Source organism: Hypanus sabinus, chromosome 19 (genome assembly GCF_030144855.1).
Source record: "Hypanus sabinus isolate sHypSab1 chromosome 19, sHypSab1.hap1, whole genome shotgun sequence".
In the NCBI taxonomy this organism is placed as follows: Eukaryota; Metazoa; Chordata; class Chondrichthyes; order Myliobatiformes; family Dasyatidae; genus Hypanus; species Hypanus sabinus.
In genome coordinates, this window is record NC_082724.1 from 77,247,003 (window position 1) to 77,264,774 (window position 17,772).

Genomic DNA, 17,772 nt, shown 5'->3' on the forward strand with positions numbered 1-17,772 from the left:
CGAAGGAAAAAACTTTATTTGAAAACTTCAGCCTCACTTTTAAGCCTCTGTCAACCGGCCCCCCATGGCGCAGAGGCTCCAAAGCTCTGTGCTCGCAAACCCCCGTAGGCTATCTAATTGTGAGTCGGTTCGGATACGCCAGGAAATGGGTCGCCACAAGACCTTGGTCTTTGTTAAAATTCTTTTCCTCTAGTTTTATTTCAATGGCTTCTTTACCAGGCAGTCCCAAAAGCCATTGGTGCAGCACAGTAGTTTCGTGATATCAAAGTCAGTCCAGTGTTTACTTAGTGAAGGCTGCTTGAATATGGAATAAAAGTTATTTAAGATTTGATTGACTAATGGGATGGAGCCATGAACACTACCTCAGTATTCCTTTTTTAAATATTAATTTATTTTGTAAATTTTAGTAATTTGATGTCTCTGTACTGCTGCTGCAAAACAACAAATTTCACATCAGATAAGACAGTAATAATGAAACTAATTCTGATTCTACATCTAAATTCTTTTCAAGTTTCCAACTATATAAATATTGCTGCATAAACAGAAATATTTTGTCAGGAATATTAATTCATTAACAGTAAGAGAAATATTAAGTCATTTTCTCAACAATGACGAAGTAATCTTTGTTATTTAGTAACAGGCTATTCTTAGGCTCTGCAACTAGTTTGAGTACTTAATGTCACAATGTCCTTTGTTTTTTGATTGTCCTGAGATGCTGCCTGTTAACACCAGATATTACTCAATAGCACAAGTTACAGAAATCACTATTTCAGCTCAGTCTCGTTATCTGTAAGATGAACTTCACCCTAAAGTGGAACCTAAAGATATTGTATATCAAACAGTGGTGATTTTCTTTGACGAATGTTACAACTCATTCATGGTTTGAAATGCAACAAGGTCTCATTTTGAGAAAGAAGCAGCAGCAGCTGTTGACCTTCTAACATCGTACACCCAGACTGTTCTTCAACTGAATACCACAAAACATTTTTCATATACATACAACATGCTGCAGGAACTCAACATGTCAGACAGCATCTGTGGAAGGGAATAGACAGTAAACTTTCGAGATGAGACGCTTCATCAGAAGTCCTGATGAAGGTTCTCAGGCCGAAACATCAATTTTGTGCATGTTGCTCAAGATTTTCAGCATCTGCAGAATCTCATGTTAAACATTTTGATATTATTTGTGCAGTACATAAAAGTTTTCATTTATTGTAACTCCAAAGCATAAAACTAATTGAAAGTAAAAGATGGGAATCCAGGAGAACGTGTCTTTGTTTCATTTTTACTTTAAGCGAGGCACACTAATAAGGTGTTAGTGTAATGATATAGGCCATTCATGTACTTTTACATATAACTTGTAATGAATTATTTAAAAGAACAAGAATGCTTAATCAAATATTATTCAAATATTATTAAAATATTAAATACACAACAGTAGACTGTGAGTGTGGAATGAGGTGCATGTGAGCTCGATGTCAGTGTTAAACAGAAGTTTGGATAGATAGATGGGTGGTAGGGGTATAGAGCACTATGGTCCCAGAGCAGGTCGATGGGAGTAGGCAGTTTAAATGGTTCAGCATGTGCTAGATGGGCTGAAAAGCCTGCTTCTGTGCTGTACGTTGGGTCCTTTGAGCCAGACCACCCTGTCCCCGACAGCCCCGATTTTAACCCTAACCTAAGCATGGGAGAATTTACAATGACTACCTGGATTTTGGACTGTGGGAGGAAACCAGAACAGCCAGAGGAAACCCACACATTCCATGCAGTGACTCCTTACAGATGACGTTTATGCAGCAACTGTACTCCAAGCTCTAAATGCCCCAAGCTGTAATAACACTGCACCAACTGCTAAACTATCATGGTGCCCCTGATAAGTTATCAAAGCAAATAAATTGTGTAAAGGATGAATAATGAGGTAGTGTTCATGGGTTCATGGACCGTTCAGAAATCTGATGGCGAAGAAGCTGTTCCTAAAACATTGAGTATGGGTCTTCAGGCTCCTGTGCCTCCTCGCTTGTGGTAAAAAGGCAAAGAGGGCATGGTCCAGACCATATGTGATGGCATCCATTAATCTCATGAGACCATGGATCTGCACCTGGAAAGTCTCTCTTCAGGGCGCAAGCCTGGGCAACGTTGTATGGAAGACCAGCAGTTGCCAATGCAGCAAATCTCCCCTCTCCATGACACCGATATTTTCCAAGGGAAGGGCAAGGGCCAATACAGCGTGGCACCAATGTCAGCGCAGGAGTTGCCAGAGCGAGGTTGAAGACAATGTCAGACTGCCTTAGGGACTCCAGCTCCAGATTTGTCCTCAGGGTTTCCTCCCGAAGCCTTTCCCATAAGTGGATATGGCCACAAGGCAGTGGAGGTTTGAAATCAGAGTTTTCCCTCTCTTAGATGGACTGCCTTCTCAGGCTGACGAGTTCCATCTACCCATAAGGGTCTTTAATAATGGACACCATCTTCTATAGACACCACCGATTGAAAATGTCCGAAATAGTGGGAAGATTTATGCCCATTATAGAACTGGCTGAATCTATCGCCTTTTGCAATGCTGTGCATTCGAGCCTCCATACCTGACCATGACGCAACTAGTCACAAGGCTCTCTACTATATACTTATAGAAATTTGGGATGAAGCTTTGGTGACTTATCAATTGTTCTCAAACTCCTAATGAAGAAGAGCTGCTGGCATGCTTCCTTCATAATTACATCAATATGTTGGGTCCAGGATAGATGCTGATGTCAAGGATCACCACTGACACCTCAATAAGGACTGGTGGGTGTTCTTCCGACTTCCCCTGCCAAAGTCAAACCCTTGGTCTTGCTGGTGTTTAGGGCAAGGTTGTTGTTCAACACTAATCAACCAGCTGAATTATCTCACTGCTGTATGCCTCTTTATTGGCTGAACCATGGCAGAATTTGTGTAAAGTCAAAAGCCAGGTCTTCAATAACCCTGGGGAGCTCCAATATAGAGGTTAATCAGATTTGGACTAAATCCTGTAAGCCACTGGACAGCAGCCTTTGGTTGAAATTACCTCCAAAGAATCCTGGAATGACCTGGGTTCTGTCAAGAGTTCATCTGAGCAAGCTATGAATGTGATGGTTTGTAGAGATTTCAAGTTCCAGTTCAGTTTATTGTCAGTCAACCATGCACATGCATACTGCCAAATGAGACAACTTTCCTCTGCACCAAGGTGCACAACACAGTACATATAACTCACACATAACCCATAAAATTCAAACGTTTGTAAAATTACCATAAATAAATTAACAAATAATAAGATGCATTTACGATATAAGTTAAAAAGTAAAAGTATAAGCCTACTGGCACTTCATACATGCTGAGACTGTAACATGAGATTCATATGTGGTGGCAGGGAGTCCAGTAGCCTTATGACCTGGGGGAGTCCCCATCCTAACAGATTTTGTCCTAATGGAACAGTACCTCCTCCCTGATGGTAGGGGTCAAAGAAATTCTTGGACAGATGGGAGGGATCTTTGACAAGGGCCCTGTGTATGAAGCACTCCTGATTAAAATTCTCTAATAGGTGATCATCTTCTCAGCAGTCCCTGCAATCCTCTGTAGGGACTTACAGTGGGGTCCTGTAACAGACAGTGATGCAGCTCCTGTAGAAATTGGTCAGAATGGGGTGTGGGGGAGACCTGCTCACCTCAGTCTCCTCAGGAAATGTTGATGCTGCTGTACTTTCTTGACCAACGAGGTTGTGTAGAGGAACCAGGTGAGATTGTCCAATGTGCTCTCCCACAAAACAACATATTAGTCAAAGGACTGAAGCAGGCACATCAATGGCTCCTGCAGGGAATCCAGCATATTTCAGACAGCTCTTGGTAAGTCAGCCATAGATCAACCATGCCACTCTTTGTAAACATTCGCCATGTACATCTCTAGACCCCTCCCCAATATGAATGTATGGGAGACTAATAAACAACTGGTTAGAACACTACCCAGTACCAACTTCTGGCCATCCCCTACCATGGATGAATCTTCAATTGTGTCTATGTACTAAGGAATTGTTTTTTTTTTGGATCAGTCTTTTTTTTAATACTTTGTGGTATAATTTTATGTAAAATTTGTGCATAATTTATACTCTCTGCTATCTCTGTCATCATAACATAGTGGTTAGCAGGATGCTATTACAGCTTGGGGAATTCCAAAGTCAGCAGTTCAATTCCAGTATCCTCTGTAAGAAGTTTGTATGTTCTTCCCATGTGGGTTTCCTCCAGGTGTGCCAGTTTCCTCCCACAGTCCAAAGACACACTGGCTACTAGGTTAAATAGTTCATTGTAAATGGTACTGTGATTAGGCTGGGGTTAAATAGGTGGGCTGTTAGGTTGTGCGGCTCATCTGTTCCATGCTGTATCCCTAAAGAAAATAAAATCATGCAAGTTTTTCATTGAATAATACCTCAGCATTCTTGTGCACATGAAATTAACTCAAGTTGATTTCTTTATCTCTTTCTGTATAACGGAGTATGTCTTCAGAATACATCTCCTCCCTTCTGGCCCAGTGACACAGGGACTCCCAGTATACAAAACTTAACCCTTCCATGCAGTTTTCTTGCCACCATTGGCACTATAAGCATCAGGTGGCGATTTCAAGGTTCAAAGTAAATTCATTATCAAAGTATATACTGGTATATGACTCCATATACAACTCTGAGATTCATTATCTTGCAGGTATTCACTTCTTCTAAGACCCAGGTCTCAGGACCCATGAGCTCAAATTTCAAACTAAATATATTATCAAAGTATATATATAGTACTGTCCAAAAGTCTGAAGTTTTCTAGACTAGATTTTATATGGTTTCAGATTGTATGGCTTCCACAGAGCCCTGATCTCAAAATCATTGAGAATGAGCTAACTTGAAGACACGGAAGCAAGCAAGTCTGGAGGACTGTGGCAAGTTCTCCAAACTGCTTGGAACAATCTACCAGCCGTTCTTATTATAAAACCGTGTGACAGAGAATTGGTGCTATTGTGGTCACATCAAATATTGATGTGATTTAGCTTTTTTACTCTTTGTTGCTCTTTCTTTTGATATTTAGAATTTTTAATTCCATTGTTTTTGAAAGCATCTTTACTTCACATATTTTTTTTACATGTGCCTAAGACTTTTACACAGTACTGCATGTCATCATACTCAACCCTGAGATCTATTTCTTGTGGGCATTCACAGTAAATGCAAGAAACACAGTGAAAGACCACACCCTACAGGATGGACAAACAACCAATGGGCAAAAGAGAAAAAAGCTGGCAAATACAAAATGCGGAGAAAAAAGGAAATAATAAATAAATAAATAAATAAATAAATAAATAAATAAATAAATAAATAAATAAATAAATAAATAAATAGATAGATAAATAAATAATAGATAAATAAATGGATGAATGAATAAACAAGCAAGCAAGCAAACAAACAAACAAGCAAGCAATAAATACCAAGAACATGAGATGAAAGCACCTTGAAAGTGTGCCCATAGGTTATGGGAACAGTTCAGTGCTGTTATCCCCTCTGGTTCAGGAGCCTGATGCCTAACGGGTAATAATTGGTGGTGTGGCTCCTGAGGCTAGCTCTCAGCTTAATTGTTTGCAGGTCAGAGTGCACTTCAGATCAAAACAGGCCCTTAACTGAATTTTGCTTCTTTCAGGGGCTATCATTCAGCAGTTTGAACAAGGAGACTTCTTCGGAAAAAACATCAGCAAGGCTCAGCTTTTTACCACGGTGCATGACGCTGTTACGTACTGCATAATGAAGCACAATTCACCTCCTGATTCAGCACTTTGTATGGTCTGTTACTTTCTTTGTTTCTTTTAATTAGTAGTCATCCTACATTTTGGTTTATTAGAGATACCAATTGCCAAGATTTCAAGTCTTCTGGCAGATGTCCTTGTGTAAGATGAAATAACAACTTTTTCAACTGCAGAAACATTTTTCATTTCCAATCTCCCTTCCTCAGACCAGAGAGTACTTGGCAAATTCCCTGCTAATCCTGTGTGTTACAGAGTCAATTAACACCCATAAAAGCTACATGGTGTGGGTTAGTTAGGAACACATTCTACTTTGTAGAATAAGACTGCTCCAAAGTCATGACCTCTACCATCAAGAAGGACAATTGCAGCAGTTATAACCAAATCCTGTTACCTGAAGATTCCACCATCCTGACTTCGAAATATAACTTGCTGACTTTACTTAAGACCAGCACCCTGACTGGGGCCGCTGACACCATTTTGCCGTAATCCTCTGCCCTGGGTTGGTCAGGTCAGAATCAGAATCAGATTTATTGTCACTGGCATGTGCTGTGCAATTTGTTAATTTAGCAGCAGCAGTTCAAAGCAATATATAATATAGAAGGAGAAGAAGAAAGAAATAAATTACAGTATACGTATGATGAATAGATTATTAAAATTGTGCAAAAACAAAAATAATTTATATTAAAAAAAAGTGAGGTGGTGTTCACGGGATCAATGTCCATTTAGGAATCGGATGACAGAGGGGAAGAAGCTGTTCCTGAATCACTGAGTGTGTGCCTTCAAGTTTCTGTACCTCCTACCTGATGGTAACAGTGAGAAAAGGGCATGCCCTGGGTGTTGGAGGTCCTTAGTAATGGATGCTGCCTTTCTGAGATATCGCTTCTTGAAGATGTTCTGGGTACTTTGTAGGCTAGTACCCAAGATGGAGCCGAATAAATTTATGACCCTCTGCAGCTTCTTTCGGTCCTGTGCAGTAGATCCCCCCCCCCACCCCCCGATACCAGACAGTGATGCAGCCTGTCAGAATGCTCTCCACAGTGCATCTATAGAAGTTTTTGAGTGTTTTTCTTGACATGCCAAATCTCATCAAACTCCTAAAGAAGTATAGCCACTGTCTTGCCTTCTTTAAAACTACATCAAAATGGTTAGGACCAGTTTAGGTCCTCAGAGATCTTGACACCCAGGAACTTGAAACTGCTTACTTCTGATTCCTCTATGAAGATTGGTATGTGTTCAATTGTCTTACCCTTCCGGAAGTTCACAGTCAGCTCTTTCGTCTTACTGACATTGAGTGCAAGGTTGTTGCTGCGACACTATTCCACAAGTTGGTATATCTCATTCCTGTACGCCCTCTTGTTTCCATCTGAGATTCTACCAACAATGATTGTATCATCAACAAATTTATAGATGGTATTTGAGCTATGCCTAGCCACACAGTTATGAGTATAGAGGGTACAGCACTGGGCTAAGCACACACCCCTGAGATGCACCAGTGTTGATCGTCAGCAAGAAGGATACGTTGTCACCAATTTGCACTGATTGTGGTCTTCTGGTTAGGAAGTCAGGGATCCAGTTGCAGAGGGAGGTGCAGAGGCCCAGGTTCTGTAACTTCTCAATCATTATCATGGGAATGATGGTGTTAAATGCTGAGCTACAGTCAATGAAAAACATCCTGAAGTAGGTGTTTCTGGAGAGCCACTGAGATTGCATCCCTTCCTTTATTCCATGCTCTTCCCACCATCTACCAGCTCTTGCCCCATCCCTTCCCTCTCATCCTCTGTCGCTCCAAGAAGAAAAGACCAAGTTCACTCAACCTATTCTTGTAAGGCATGCTCCCCAATCCTGGCAACATCCTTGTAAATCTCCTCTGTACCCTTTCTATAGTTTCCACATCCTTCCTGTAGTGAGGTGACCAGAACTGAGCACAGTACTCCAAGTGGGGTCTGATCAGGGTCCTATATAGCTGCAGCATTACCTCTCGGCTCCTAAACTCAATCCCATGATTGATGAAGGCCAATGCACTGTATGCCTTCTTAACCACAGAGTCAACCTGCGTAGCAGCTTTGAGCATCCTATGGACTCGGACCCCCAAATCCCTCTGATCCTCCACACTGCCAAGAGTCTTGCCATTAATGCTATATTCTGCCATCATATTTGACCCACCAAAATGAACCACCTCACACTTACCTGGGTTGATCTCCATCTGCCACTTCTCAGCCCAATTTTGCATCCTATCAATGTTCCGCTGTAACCTCTGATAGCCTTCCACACTATCCACAACACCTCCAACCTTTGTGTCATCAGCAAATTTACTAACCCATCCCTCCACTTCCTCATCCAGGTCATTTATAAAAATCATTAAGAGAAGCGCTTCCAGAACAGATCCCTGAGGCACTCCACTGGTGACTGACCTCCATGCAGAATATGACTCCTCTGCAACCACTCTTTGCCTTCTGTGGGCAAGCCAATTCTGGATTCACAAAGCAACGTCTCCTTGGATCCCATGTCTCCTTACTTTCTCAATAAGCTTTGCATGGGGTACCTTATCAAATGCCTTGCTGAAATCCATATACACTACATCTACTGCTCTTCCTTCATCAATGTGTTTAGTCACATCCTCAAAAAATTCAATCAGGCATGTAAGGCATGACCTGCCTTTGACAAAGCCATGCTGACTATTCCTAATCATATTGAGCTTCTCTAGATGTTCATAAATCCTGCCTCTCAGGATCTTCTCCATCAACTTACCAACCACTGAAGTAAGACTCACTGGTCTTTCTTTACTCCCTTTCTTAAATAAAGGAACAACATCTGCAACTCTCCAATCCTTGGGAACCTCTCCCATCCCTATTGATGATGCAAAGATCATTGTCAGAGGTTCAGCAATCTCCTCCCTCGCCTCCCACAGTAGCCTGGAGTATATCTCAATGAAGGGTCTCAGCCCAATAAATCAGCTGTGTGTTGCTCAAGTTACCCAGCATCTTCAAAATCTGGTGTCTATGTCTAGCATATGCAATCTTGTTTATCTTCATCAGTCTAATCAATGATGGATCACTGCGTGTATTTCTGCCACCTCACCACAGGAAAGATATGATAACAAAGGAGAGCATGCAGAGTAGATTTAGGAAGATGATGTTGGTCCTGGGAACCATCTTTGAAGAGAGACTGGTAAAACAGAGTGCTTTTTTTTTGGAGTAAAAGAGATTTAAATGAGGGCCACAGAATTATGAGAGGTCCTGACAGACAAACAGAGGAAAATTAGAAGTATTGAAAACTGAGGTAGAGTCAGTAAATGCTGGAAACACCATGCAGGGTCAGACCGTGGACGGAGGAACAGAGGTAATATTTCACCTTGTTTGATGACAGGACTTGCAGTGATGCTCAATGCTGAATTGGTGTGGTAACAATCTGATCTCTTATTTACAGAATGGACATCTCTCACTACCTCCTTCACAGGAGCAGGATACCGAGCTCAGCCTTGCCAGTGTAAGTAACTTTCTTAATGTAAAGTCTTATGTGTTGCTTAACGTAAATACAAAATTTCCAAGCAAACCCAGGGCAATTCATTCAGCATCAGTAGATTCTTTGTCAGCTATGCTTGCTTCCTTATGATCTTACTTAACCACTATAAACTCAAATACTCTACTTTGGTGCACTGTAGATGAGTGATAAACTTCAACCTCACTGTCCATGAATTGCAGCTTGCACAATCTTGTTATATCCAGTTGGAAATTCTTCAGCTTTCTCTTAAGCCCCTCATCCCTACTGGGGCATGGCTGCAGACAGTGGTACACCACAGTCCTCTGTCTTTGAAATTGACTGCAGGTGTAGCCCATTTTACATCTTCTTGTTGAAGATCCTTAATTTTTCAGCAATGAGGTATTTGAAACTTCTTTTGCTATGGGGTTGCCTGCCCCATGCCCAACCCTCCTCCTTACACAACTGTCCATAGTCGAGTTCTAGGCCAAGATGCTTGATCCAATAGACAACTGAGAAAGAAAGTACCAAGTGTTTCTGCTGGCATCTTTGATACCAGGATTTTTGAAATATTTGATTTGCCACATCAAAAACACAGGCATGCAGTATCTTTAACTAAAAGGGAGTTGGGTTCCGTCAAAATTAAGCAAACTGGAAATTAAGCAAAATTGAAATGCACAGATTACCAAGCTAACTATAATAGGTACAAGGGGTTCATGAATGACCTGTTGATCAATTGCCAAAAGCCTATTTTTTGCAGTATGTCCCACTAGGTGCAAAAACAGCAGAAGATGGAATGGATGATCTACAATGAACAAAGTTTTAAAAGAGTAGGGAAAATAGTACATTTACTCTCTTTACAGAATTTGGGAATAACTGACAACAGTAGGGATTCTGCCTGTGCTGGAAATCCAGAGAAACACACAAATCCTTTCCATTTTCTACTGTTTCTGCACTAACTTATGTTATTTAGAGATACAGCATGGAACAGGTCCTTCCAGCCCAACAAGTCAAACTGCCCAGCGACCCATCGATTTAACACTCATCATGGGACAAGTTACAATTAACCTACTAACCAGAGCGGCCTTGGACTGTGGGAGGGAACCAGAGGAAGCCCTCACACTCATGGGGAGGAATGTACTAGCTCCTTACAGACAACTCTGACATCCTGATCTGTAATAACATGGCACTAACTGCTGTGCTACAGAGGTGCACCAGCGGTGGTGAGACATACTGTACAAAAAAGGGTTCTTAGTGTCATTATACATTTAAAGCCCATTTCTAATTATCCTGGAAGGTTGTGGCAAATCCTTGACTTGAAACACTGTAATCCCACAGGGCAGGGAACTCCAGGATTTAGACTGAATGACAATAAATAACTAGTAAATTATTTATAAATGGACTCTGGAGGGGAACTTGTGGTTGGAGGAATTTCCCTGCACCTGCTGCCCTTGACCATCTGGGTGGCAAAGATCTTGAGTATGGGATGCCCAATAACTACGTCGATGATTGATGAAAGTGGATAATGAAGACGGAAACAAAGAAGAAGAGAAGACTCGGAGTTACATACCCCTGAGGCTTCTGGGAGGAATTCTTGATAAATTCCCATGATTATTTTTAATCCCTTTAAAAACGCCACGTTTCTGTGAGATCGCTTTTCACTCTTCCGAGTTCCAGTCAGTAGAGGATAACCTGACTTCTTGTTGGTAAGGTGTGTGCAATGTGCCATCTACTGAATAGCATTGGTAATAACATGGATTATTCCAGCAAGCACTGTCAGATCCACAGACGCCTTGAAAAGGATTGGGATCAGTAAATGTCACCAAAATCTTTGTTTCTTCATGGTCTCAAGACAGAAACCCAAAGAGACCTGACTATATACCTCAGCTTTGGGTGGGGTTAGCGATGAAAGACATTGGCGATCTTCAGCCTGGAGTCAAACTGCAACTGACAGGAAATTGTTATATTACTCAATGTTTCTATTCTTTCCTAATGGTTATGGAGACATGGAGTACTATTGCACAGAAACAGGCCCTTTGGCCCATCTAGTCTATTTCTGACAGTTTTCTGTTTCGTCCCTTTTATGTGTATCCAGATGCTAGCCTTCTATATCTTTCTCACCCATGTACCTATCTGAACTTCTTTTAGATGTTGCAATTGAACCCATACCCTCCATTTGCACTGGTAGTTTGTTGCACCACCCTCTGAGTGAAGAAGTTCCCCTTCAGGTTTCCTTTAAATATTTCACCTTTCACTATGACCTCCAGATCTAGTCTCACACCAACTGACGGAAAAAATCCTAGATAAGGAGCAAAGCTTTACAAGTGGGTCATGAATGGGCATTCAGTGTGGGTCAAGCAAGGATTCTTGGCAAGAGACTGGTCAGGCAGCAACAAAATGATACTCTCTGGCACTGAGGTCAGTCATGTTTGGATTGGCTTATTCCAGATGTTTTCATCACTATGCCTCATTGGCCAATGTCCAATCTCCTTTCTCTGGCTCATTCACCCTACTGAAAGTTTTTTGTCAACGTATCTCCACCAGCCACCATCCATCCCAATACTTGCTGTTCCCCTTCCCCATGCTCCCCTGAATTAAACAGTTTCATTTTCTCATCCCTTCTTTACTTGAGTACGTCTTCTCCAGTCTCAGCAGAATTTCCTTTTCTCTTCATCACCTCCAATGTACATATCTTTTTTCAAACTACAACCCCATTCCCTTCACTCATCATTGGTAAATGCATCTCCAATCACACTAAGTACAACTCTCAGTAATTCCCTCCCCATTGCCACAGTACCTTTTCAAAACATTTCTTAGAATCATTTTTAATCTCTCCCTCTCCCAGTGTAGAGTGCCCTCATGCTTCAAAACACCCACCATTGATTCTGTACCTAAAAAGACCAGGGTAACATGTCTGAACAACTGGTGTCCTGTCGCACTCACCTCAATAATCAGCAAATGCTTTGAGAGGCTGGTCAAGGACTACATCTGCAGCTTGGAGCCAACCACACTGGACACCCTACAATTTGATTACCAACACAGCCAATTGACAGATGACCCAATAGCCACAGCTCTACACACCATCCTTAAACATCTGGAGAAGAAGGATGCTCATGTGAGAATGCTGTTCTTGGACTACAGTTCAGCATTCAACACCATAATTCCCTCCAGGCTTGCCGAGAAGCTCAAAGACCATGGCCTTGACCCTTGCCTTGTGCAGCTGGATCCTGGACTTCCTGTCAGATCGGCGGCAGGTGGTAAGAGTGGGCTCCCTCAACTCCACCCCTCTGATTCTCAACACAGGAGCTCCTCAGGGCTGTGTCCTAAGCCCTCATCCTTTACTCCCTGTATACCCATGACTGTGACGTCATCCACAGCTCCAATCTGCTAATTAAATTTGCTGATGGCACTAGACTGATTGGCCGAATCTCAAATAATAATGAGGCAGCCTACAGAGAAGAAGTCATCACTCTGACACAGTGGTGTCAAGAAAACAACCTCTCCCTCAATGTCGCAAAAACAAAGGAGCTGGTTGTGGATTACAGGAGGAATGGAGACAGGCTCACCCCTATTGACATCAATAGATCTGGGGTTGAGAGGGTTAACAGCTTTAACTTCCTCAGCATAAAAATCATCAAAGATCTCACATGGTCTGCATATACCAGCTGTGTGGTGAAAAAGGCACAACAGCGCATCTTTCACCTCAGACAGTTGAGGAAGTTTGGTGTGGGCCCCCAAATCATAAGAACTTTCCACAGGGGCACAATTGAGAGCATCCTGACTGGCTGCATCACTGCCTGGTATGGGAACTGTACTTCCCTCAATCACAGGACTCTGCAGAGAGTGGTGCGGACAGTCCAGCACATCTGTAGATGTGAACTTCACACTATTCTGGACATTTACAAAGACAGGTGTGTAAAAAGGGCCGGAAGAATCATTGGGGACCTGAGTCACTCCAACCACAAACTGTTGCAGCTGCTACCATCTGGGAAATGGTACCGCAGCATAAAAGCCAGGACCAACAGGCTCTGGGACAGCTTCTCCCACCAGGCTATCAGACTGATTAACTCATGCTGACACAACTGTACTTCTATGTTATATTGACTATCCTGTTGTACATACTATTTATTACAAATTACTATAAATGCACATTGCACATTTAGGTAGAGACGTATCATATAGATTTTTACTCCTCATGCATATGAAGAATGTAAGCAATAAAGTCAATTCAATTCAATTTTGTTTTTCCTCAATAGTTTCACTTCAGTTTAGCATTGTTTTTTTAACTTCCCTGTTGAATGGCTGGAGCATGTTTTATTTTGTGATGGGGGGGTCTGTTTTACTGTAGATATAAGCAGAAGCAGATGGACTCATCTCAGCAGCAAAATGGAACTTGGCTACATCAGAACTATTTTCTTTTATTTTGTTTTAGGAAACAAACACAAAATTTTAATACTTGAAGAGTGATGGAGGAATATATCACCTACATCGTTGGAAACGAGTGACAAAAACCAAGCAAAACGGAAGACTTCCATTCTTCCAGTGTATTTTTTTAAAAGAAAAACAGTAGAATCTAGCACAATCTGACTTGTGTGGTAAAGAAAAACGAGGAGTGATCAAGAAGGAAGCTACAAAATCACATGAATGCTCTGTAACTTCAAGATCCCGTAAACATGTAGGATGTGGATGAAGGGAGCACTTCACCTTTGAAACAAGTTGGAGGTTTCTCTCACTCACTCTATCTCTAACTCTAATTTCCTAACTCAAACACTAACACGAACTCTAACTCTCTCTAATTAACTCTTTCTCTAGCTCTCTAACTCAAATGCTAACACATACTCACTCTAACTCTCTATCTCTTTTTTCCTTCTGTCTCTCTATCTCTCTAATTCTCTTTTCTTCCTAGATAAAACCGATTTGATCAAGCCTCAAGATATCATGTAAACAGCAAATTTTCTTTTCTGACTTCTGTTTAATCTTCTTCCAGCAGCATCTCTTGTCATTACGATACCTGCACCCCTTCCCTACAGTAAATTCTTCCTTTTAGTCAAAACATTCGGGATGGAGCCATCTTAAATCAGGATCATGGAATGGTCTAAGAGCTTGGTGGTTTATTTTCAGGAATTTTCTCAGATCAAAGGTATTCACTGTCTGATCAGATACACTCTCTGTCAGGTGAGGTCCCATACGTTTTCTTAGTTAGGCAGTAAACTCAGGGGATTATAGAAATAACGCCATCATTTCTGAGATTATTTTCCAAGTACGTATTAGACTATGCCACAGAAATGAACCTTTTGAAATTAACCTTTATTTTAATAGTTGCATTTTAATTATCTGCTTATACAATGTAAAACATCAAAATTAAATGTTCAAATTGATTATCAAATTATCTTGCATGATAATTATTTCATTATTTTATCATTTACAACCAATTGAAAATATAAAGATGTACACTGTTTCAGATTGTCAGGGTGTCAAAGATTACAGGGTGAAAGCAGGAAAATGGGGGTGAGAGGGTCAATAAAAGCAGCCATGATGGAACAGACTCGAGGAGCCAAGTGGCCTTATTCTGTTCCCACGTTTTATGGTCTTATCAGTAATTTGCCTTTATATTCTTTAAATAATTGTGGCATTGTAACAGAGCATATATAAGATCTAGATGTAATGTTGCTATATACAGTATGTAATACAGTAGATGCGTGTGACTATAGCAGTGTATTGTATTTTACTGAGGCTACAGAAATGCAGTTATTGATTTACTTAATGCATTTCCTGTCACCCAGTAACTTCAGGTGAGTCAGGCATGATGGCATAATGGTTATGTTATGGTTCATATTAGCCAGAGACCTGGTCTAATGGTAAGAGGTCAAATTCTACCATGGCAACAGGGAATTAAAATTCATTTAATCAAAATTAATTAAAATAAACCTGGAAGGAAAGGTTTGGGGATCACAAAACTATTAGATTGGTGTCTAATTTAAGACCTATCATTTAAACACTAGGAAATAAAATCTGACTTTGCAGATCCACAGTGAAGTGGCAGATTCTCAACTGTTCTCTGAAGTGACCTGATAAACTGCCAAATGTGGGACAATGTAGGGTGGGCATTCAAGATTTATGATTGAGGATTGGTTGTTAACATTCCTTAACACAGGAGTGTAAAGAAGAAAATTATTGTTTCTTTGGATCCGATCCAGCATAAAAAAAAACACAATAGGCATGAAGAACACATTAAACAAAAACAAAAAGTGCACAATAAGTTTTTTTTGAGTTTCTACAATGCGACAAAACAAAAAAAGAGCTTTATACAGTGCAAAACAAACATATCGAATGTATAGTTCATAACAATTAAGAAAAGCACCTATAGTAGAATCGTATAAAGTTAGTTACCACCCCATCCTCCCACTACCCAACTCCAAGCCAACCTTACAATATATAAAAAAGTTAAAACACACAGCTGTATTTATAAAAAGAAGGTATATTGCCTACTACCTAAACTATAATATGTTTACACGTTAAAAACCCATAAATCTTAACCGTAAGAAGCTGGAAGTAAGGGATTTAAATGTAAAAGAAAAAAGGGAGGGATGCACCCTTAATCTAAATGGGAATTATGAAAATATTCAAGAAAAGGTCCCCACACCCTTTGGAACTTTATGTCCGAATTAAGAAGTGAATAATGAATCTTCTCAAGGTCTAAGCAGGACATAATGTCTCTGAGCCATTGAGCATGAGTGGGTGGGGCAGCATCTCTCCACCTAAGAAGGACTGCACGTCTGGCCAAAAGAGAGGCAAAAGACAATGTACCACGCTTAGTCGGAATCAGATGCATGTCAATTTCTCCCGAAGTACCAAAAAGAGCAATCAGTGGGTTAGGTTCCAAGTAGCAATTAAGTATGTAACACTTACCCAAAAGGCTGGTATATGTCTAGGGAAAACGGAGTTCCAGCAACTCACCAACCCACCTCCCGTTCGCGCAGGTGCTGTGAGAATCGAGTTTATGCCTCGCGTCCGCCAACAGTATCAAACCCACAACGAATACCGTTATGAAATACACTTTAAAGAGTTTACTAAAATTAAAAGAGTATTAGGCAATACAATATATATATAAAAACAAAAGGCGCCAACTTATCAAAGTTCAGTCTGTTTAGTGCACTCATTGGAGCTCAATCAACGAACCAATCGACCCATCCGGCCGTCGCACCTGGGACCACCCCGGTGGTCTTACAAGCAGTCCAGCACACGTCCACCTTCCTCGGCGTCTTCCTCACACCAAAAACCCGCGAAAACCCCTCCCCCAAGTTCCCAGCATCACAAGACACAATAGCATTCCGCATTGATTAACAAATGAATACAATTACCATATCAGCCATTCTAAAGTGAAACAACGGCGAGAGAAACACTTATCTGACAAAGAAGCATTCCTGCTCTTAACAAACCAAAGAAGCCATTTTGAGTAACATACACAGGACATTGTACAAGTATATGAGATAAAGTTAAAAAGATGTCTCTCCAGAATTTCTGCAAGCCAGGACAAGCCCAATATATGTGAATAAGAGAAGCCTCACCCCTTTTATACTTATCGCAACAGGGACTAATATCAGGATAGAACCGCAATAATTTAGTTTTAGACATATGAGACCTGTGTACCACCTTGAATTGTAAAAGGCAGTGGCGAGCACATAGAGAAGTTGAATTAACTGACTTGAGAATTTAATCCCAAACCATGTTGGACAAAGGAAAACTTAAATCATGCTCCCAGGCAGTTTTAATTTTGTCAAGGGGGGCTTGCCACAATATCACTAACATATCTCGAATAGTAGAAATTAAATCTTTACCCAATGGGTTCATACGAAGAAACAAATCCACAACATTTTTTAACAGGTACCTCAGGAAAGTTTGGTATTAAAGGGTTGATAAAAGGTCTGATTTGTTGATATCTAAAGAATTGAGTGTTCGGTAGGCCAAACTTTACAGACAGTTGTTCAAAAGTTGCAAAATAAGTTTAAATATAAAATCAACCCTATAAAGCACAAGGTAGGGTTGATGAGGGTAGGGCAGTGGATGTGGTCTACATGGACTTTAGCAAAGCATTTGACAAGGTCCCTCATGAGAGACTCATCCAGAAAGTCATGAGGCATGGGATAAGTGGAACCTTGGCTGTTTGTATAAACAATTGGCTTAAAGGAAGAAAGCAGAGGGTAGTTGTGGAAGGAAAGTATTTTGCCTGGAGGTCGGTGACTAGTGGAGTGCCGCAGGGATCTGTCCTGGGACGCCTGCTATTTGTGATTTTTATAAATGACCTGGATGTAGAGGTGGAAGGATGGGTGAGTAAGTTTGTGGATGACACGAAGATTGGAGGAGTTGTGGATGAAGCTGCAGGTTGTTGAAGGTTACAAGAGGATATAGACAGGCTGCAGAGTTGGGCAGAAAAATGGCAGATGGAGTTCAATCCGGACAAGTGTGAGGTGATGCATTTTGGAAGGACAAACCAGAAGACTGAGTACAGGATTAATG

At 41.0% G+C, this 17,772-nt stretch overlaps 1 protein-coding gene across 1 annotated transcript in view; it reads left to right on the forward strand.

Annotated features, from left to right (window-relative positions):
* LOC132377873 (cadherin EGF LAG seven-pass G-type receptor 3-like) overlaps positions 1 to 14,634 on the forward strand; it is a 511,939-nt gene extending 497,305 nt beyond the window's left edge. Inside the window, exons 53-55 of the mRNA XM_059944310.1 lie at positions 5,676 to 5,815; positions 9,205 to 9,264; positions 13,688 to 14,634. Of these exons, the coding sequence (XP_059800293.1) occupies positions 5,676 to 5,815; positions 9,205 to 9,264; positions 13,688 to 13,708 (221 nt within the window). The 3' untranslated portion in view covers positions 13,709 to 14,634. The remainder of the gene's footprint in view (positions 1 to 5,675; positions 5,816 to 9,204; positions 9,265 to 13,687) is intronic.
* Positions 14,635 to 17,772: the final 3,138 nt, after the last annotated feature.